The 4,689-nt window shown below is 38.8% G+C and overlaps 1 protein-coding gene across 2 annotated transcripts; it reads left to right on the top strand.

Moving 5' to 3' along the window:
* Nucleotides 1-845: 845 nt before the first annotated feature.
* DPD1 (Polynucleotidyl transferase, ribonuclease H-like superfamily protein) lies at nucleotides 846-3,035 on the top strand. Of its 2 annotated transcripts, none has more exons than XM_023659787.2 (4): nucleotides 846-1,004; nucleotides 1,557-2,212; nucleotides 2,320-2,525; nucleotides 2,614-3,035. In XM_023659787.2, the coding sequence occupies exons 2-4, from the start codon at nucleotides 1,626-1,628 to the stop codon at nucleotides 2,817-2,819; spliced, it is 999 nt and encodes a 332-aa protein (XP_023515555.2). In that variant the 5' UTR covers nucleotides 846-1,004; nucleotides 1,557-1,625; the 3' UTR covers nucleotides 2,820-3,035. The 2 variants fall into 2 exon arrangements, with proteins under 2 accessions (XP_023515555.2, XP_086975582.1); XM_087119456.1 differs by lacking the exon at nucleotides 846-1,004 and adding an exon at nucleotides 1,426-1,450.
* The last annotated feature ends 1,654 nt before the right edge of the window (nucleotides 3,036-4,689 follow it).

The raw sequence follows: 4,689 nt of genomic DNA, 5'->3' as shown, positions 1-4,689 counted from the left end.
TGTAGGGAAGTACTACACATCCAATTGTCCGAGACTGGAGGCCATCCTTGCGATGTCTAGAGATAGGTTCCTAAATCATGATTGCATGTGTTTGCATCAGCATGACCCCTATAGTGGGGTCACTTACGACAGGCTCACCCTTATGATGTTTAGAGCTAGGTCCCTAATTCATGATTGCATGTGTTTGCATTAGCATGACCCCTTTAATGGAATCACTTACCGATTATTTCTTCAAAATACTCAGGCTCACCCTTATGATGTTTAGAGATAGGTCCCAATTTCATGATTGCATGTATTTGCATTAGCACGACTCCTATAGTGGGGTCACTTACTAAGTATTCTTCAAAATACTCGGGCCGTGTGCCATATTGTTTTTTCAGGCAAAGGCAAGACATCCATATACGGTTGACAGCAACATCGTAATTAGAGACTGACACGTGCATAAGATAGTTTCATATTTAAAATTCCTAGTCTTGGGTTAGAACCCGGTATTTGCATTTCATTTATTTAAATTATTTAATTTGTAATAGTTTTTATCTTATGTTGAACTCCAGCACAATGTTTTGAAACACGCAAGCCCGTCATTGTTTTCTAGTGGTTTAATGTATTCTGAAGTTTTAAATGTTCGGCTACTTATGATGAGCATTTTTAGAGTTATATTCGAGCATGATCAATTTTTTAAACAAAACGTTAAAAGAATTTTAAGATATTTTTATTAATTTAAGATCAAAATTATTACAAATTTTAAAATTAGAAAAAAAAATTATACGATCCGTAATTTTAGCTGCGTCGTATTTTTTTAATTTAAAAAAAAAAAAAAAAAAAAAAAAAAAAAAAAAAAAAATACAAGATGCAGTCTCTTCCGACCTCCGTGTCCCCGAAAAACACTTCTCCGTCTTCGTCCCCGCGATTTACAGCCTCTCTTGCTCTCTGTATTTTTAACTCAGCTTCTTCTGTTGGGCTCTCAAATGTGCAGATTCATTCTCCCTTAGGTCTTCTTTCAGGCAAGTTTCTCTCTCTCTCTCTCTCGCTCGCTCTGCAAGTTCCCTGTTTTTGCATTGAAAAAATGGTTCAAAATGCGGAAAAGGGTGGAGGATGCTGTGATTCTTTTGAAATCCGAATGTAAATAGGTTGAATTTGCTAGAGAATTTAATGGGTCGATTGCGGTTTCTTTCCATTGTAACCCCTCTTTTTCAATCTGATGCAGCTGTGCTTAATTTGGAAATTTTGAGTATGAGCGATTAAGTGGTTTGCGGTGTTTGATTTTTGTGTTTACTTGATTTTTTTGTAATGAAGGATTGGGTTTCTCTTTTTGGAGATTTGGGGAGGGATTGGACATGGCGGGAGTTGGGAGTGTTCTTGGTCAAATGGATTTGCTTACAAGGTGTTTGTGAAAATGCCTGAATGAGTTCATGAAAGACAAATTCTATTTTTTTGTCTTCACATGATTGTATTTGTTCTTTTTAGATCATTTGGGGCTTTTAACTTTGTTATTCTGTTCGTTATTTGATAATCAATCTGGTCTTTTACATTCTTTGTTACCCGATTATCTACAGGTTGAAGACAACTGCTTCCAATGCTGGTGTTTTCTGTATAGTTTTCCTCTTGTTGTGTTGTGATTTCAAATGATAACAGCTCCGATGTGCTTCTCAATCTTGCGAGTTCCCAAATTTGGAGTCCCCACTTTAGCTAATTTATGGAGGGAAAACTTCCATCCCTTGAACAGGAATTATGGTCATAGTTCTTGGTATGATCAGCTTGGTTTTAGGATCTATAACCTTGAAGGAGGGCAGAACAAGAGATGGACCAGAAAATCTATGTCCACAAAAGCAGGGAGGAAAGCAAAAACCGACCCGAGCAGTAAACCGAGCAATATCAGGAATGAAATCTTAGAGGAATCGGTTTCAACAAGCTGTACAGTTAGCATCAATAAGTCTGAGAAAAATGGAACTCAGAAGCTTCAATGTTGTAATATTCAAGAAACGATTACTAAAGACAAGGAATTGGCTCGCCCGGTGACGGTTATAACCTTCGACATCGAAACAACAGGTTTTAGTCGAGAGCTCGACAGAATAGTGGAAATTGCACTTCAAGATCTCTCAGGAGGAGAAAATAGCACCTTCCAAACATTAATAAACCCAGAATGCTACATTCCAAATGCAGTTGTACATGGCATTACAAGCCGTATGGTCAGTCGACCCGACGTTCCAAGGTATCGACACGTTTGTTGTAATCTCATTTCTCAAATATGTACCATTCAGCTCAGTGCTAGTTAAATATATAGACATATCTAAACATTTCTTGTTTATGTTCATATAGGATGAAGGAACTTATTCCAATCTTATTACAGTTTATCAAAAGCCGTCAGAAACCTGATGGATATGTATTATTGGTAGCTCATAATGCTCGTACCTTCGACGTGCCCTTTTTACTCAAGGAGTTCAGCCGTTGCTCGGTCGACATTCCTCTAAATTGGCTATTTTTCGATAACATTCTTTTAGCCCGTCAGTTGATGAAATCCACAGGTTAGTTTTCGCTTTGCACATGTTATCTTGCTTTAGTTTCTCTATGGATAAAACGAAGCGATGTGACGTAATGTAATATCGTGATCAGATTCGAAGATTAAGAAAATTTCATTGCAAGCTCTTCGTGAGTATTACAATATTCCATTGGTGGGTTCAGCTCACCGAGCGATGTCGGACGTGAGGACATTGTCGCTGATTCTTCAGCGGCTTACTTTCGACCTCAAGCTAGGTATCCCTGATCTCATTGAAAGATCTTTTACTACTTCTGATCTGATTAATAAGAAGAAGAACTAGTGGGTTAAGTTATATGCAGAAATGAATCATAAGTTAGTGATCAAGCTGTGCTTTTGTTGTAATGTCATTTACTAATTTTAACTTCAGTTCATTCTTATTACCAAAATGTTGGGCCATTTTTATTTATGGTCAGCAGATTTGTCTTGATCTCCATGTTCTTCAAGAACTAATGCCTGAATTGGATTATCATGACAAATAAAATCTAGTTTTGTTTTAGGAGTTGTCTATGAAGAAAACATGAAAAGAGGATCCTTGTTTTGTTTTGATGTTGTTGGAAATGGCTGAATTGAACTAATTTTTTAGGCTGTTGTGATCCGGAATTATCTTAGGCCGTGTTTTTTAGGACGACCCAGATCCACCGCTAGCAGATATTGTTCTCTTTGGGCTTTTCCTTTTGGGCTTCCCCTCAAGACTTTAAAACGCGTCACCGTTATAAAGGGTGTTTTGTTCTCCTCTCCAACCAATGTGGGACCCACCTTCAGGGTCTAACGTCCTCGCAGGTACTCTTTCCTTCCTCCAATCGATGTAGGACCTCCGCCAAATCCACCCCCTTTCAGGCCCAGCGTCCTTACTGGCATATTGCCATGTGTCTACCCCTTTTGGGGATAGCCTCTTCGCTGGCACATGGTTCGGTGTCTGGCTCTAATACCATTAGTAACGACCCAGATCCACCGCTAGTAGATATTGTTCTCTTTGGGCTTTTCCTTTCGGGCTTCCCCTCAAGGCTTTAAGACGCGTCTGTTAAGAGAAGATTTCCACACTAGTATTTTGTTCTCCTCCCCAACCGATGTGGGACATCGCATAAAAAAGGTTAAAATCACTTTTGTTAAGTTCAAAATTATTAATTTATTTTACTCTTTTATCGGTCAATACTAGATCTATCAATTAATGAGGTCGGGATGAGGTCCATAGATTGAGTGTTGATTCACATCTTTATGATAGGTGCCTATTAATGAGTGTATGGTATATGTATTATTAGGCGATCATTGATATGGTACATGGGTGAAGAGTTTTAAGAATTTTAAGAATTTTAATCTAGCACCTATGCACCTCGACATTCTCTATCTCCTACAACATGATCATGTTACTTATTTATTGTTTCTAAGAGTGAAGACTGTCTACACAGACCAACACAGGTTCTTTCAGCATGATTGTCTACACAGACCAACACAGGTTCTTTCAGCATGATTCATCCGCACAACTAAACCCAGATTAAGAATTTTAATCTGGCACCTATGCACCCCGACATTCTCCTATATCTCCTACAACATGATCAAGTTACTTATTTCTTGTTTCTAAGAGTGAAGACTATCCACACAGACCAACACAGGTCCTTTCAGCATGATTTCCGACATTCTCCTATATCTCCTACAACATGATTAGGGTACTGATTTCTTGTTTTTAAGAGTGAAGACTATCCACACAGACCAACACAGGTCCTTTCAGTTACTTATCTCTTGCCACACAGACCAACACAGGTCCTTTCAGTTACTTATTTCTTGCTACACATACCAACACAAGTCCTTTCAGTTGCTTATTTCTTGTTTCTAAGAGTGAAGACTATCCACACAGACCAACCCAGGTCCTTTCAGCATGATTCGTCCGCACAACCAAACCCAGATTAAAACTTTAATCTGGCACCTATGCACCCTGACATTCTCTTATATCTCCTACAACATGATCAGGTTACTTAGAAGACTATCCACACAGACCAACAAAGTCTTTTAAGGACACACAGACCAGACCAACACAGTTCTTTCAGTCCACACAACACACAGCTTCAGCATGATTCGTCCTCAGAACACAGTTCTTTCAGTCCACACAACACACAGCTTCAGCATGATTCGTCCTCAGTCCACACAGACCATTC

The sequence above is a fragment of the Cucurbita pepo genome, chromosome 18, assembly GCF_057944985.1.
Source record: "Cucurbita pepo subsp. pepo isolate OVF chromosome 18, ASM5794498v1, whole genome shotgun sequence".
NCBI classification, from domain to species: Eukaryota; Viridiplantae; Streptophyta; class Magnoliopsida; order Cucurbitales; family Cucurbitaceae; genus Cucurbita; species Cucurbita pepo.
The sequence above is the reverse complement of the archived record's forward strand: the minus strand, read 5'-3'. Positions and strand labels throughout refer to the sequence as shown.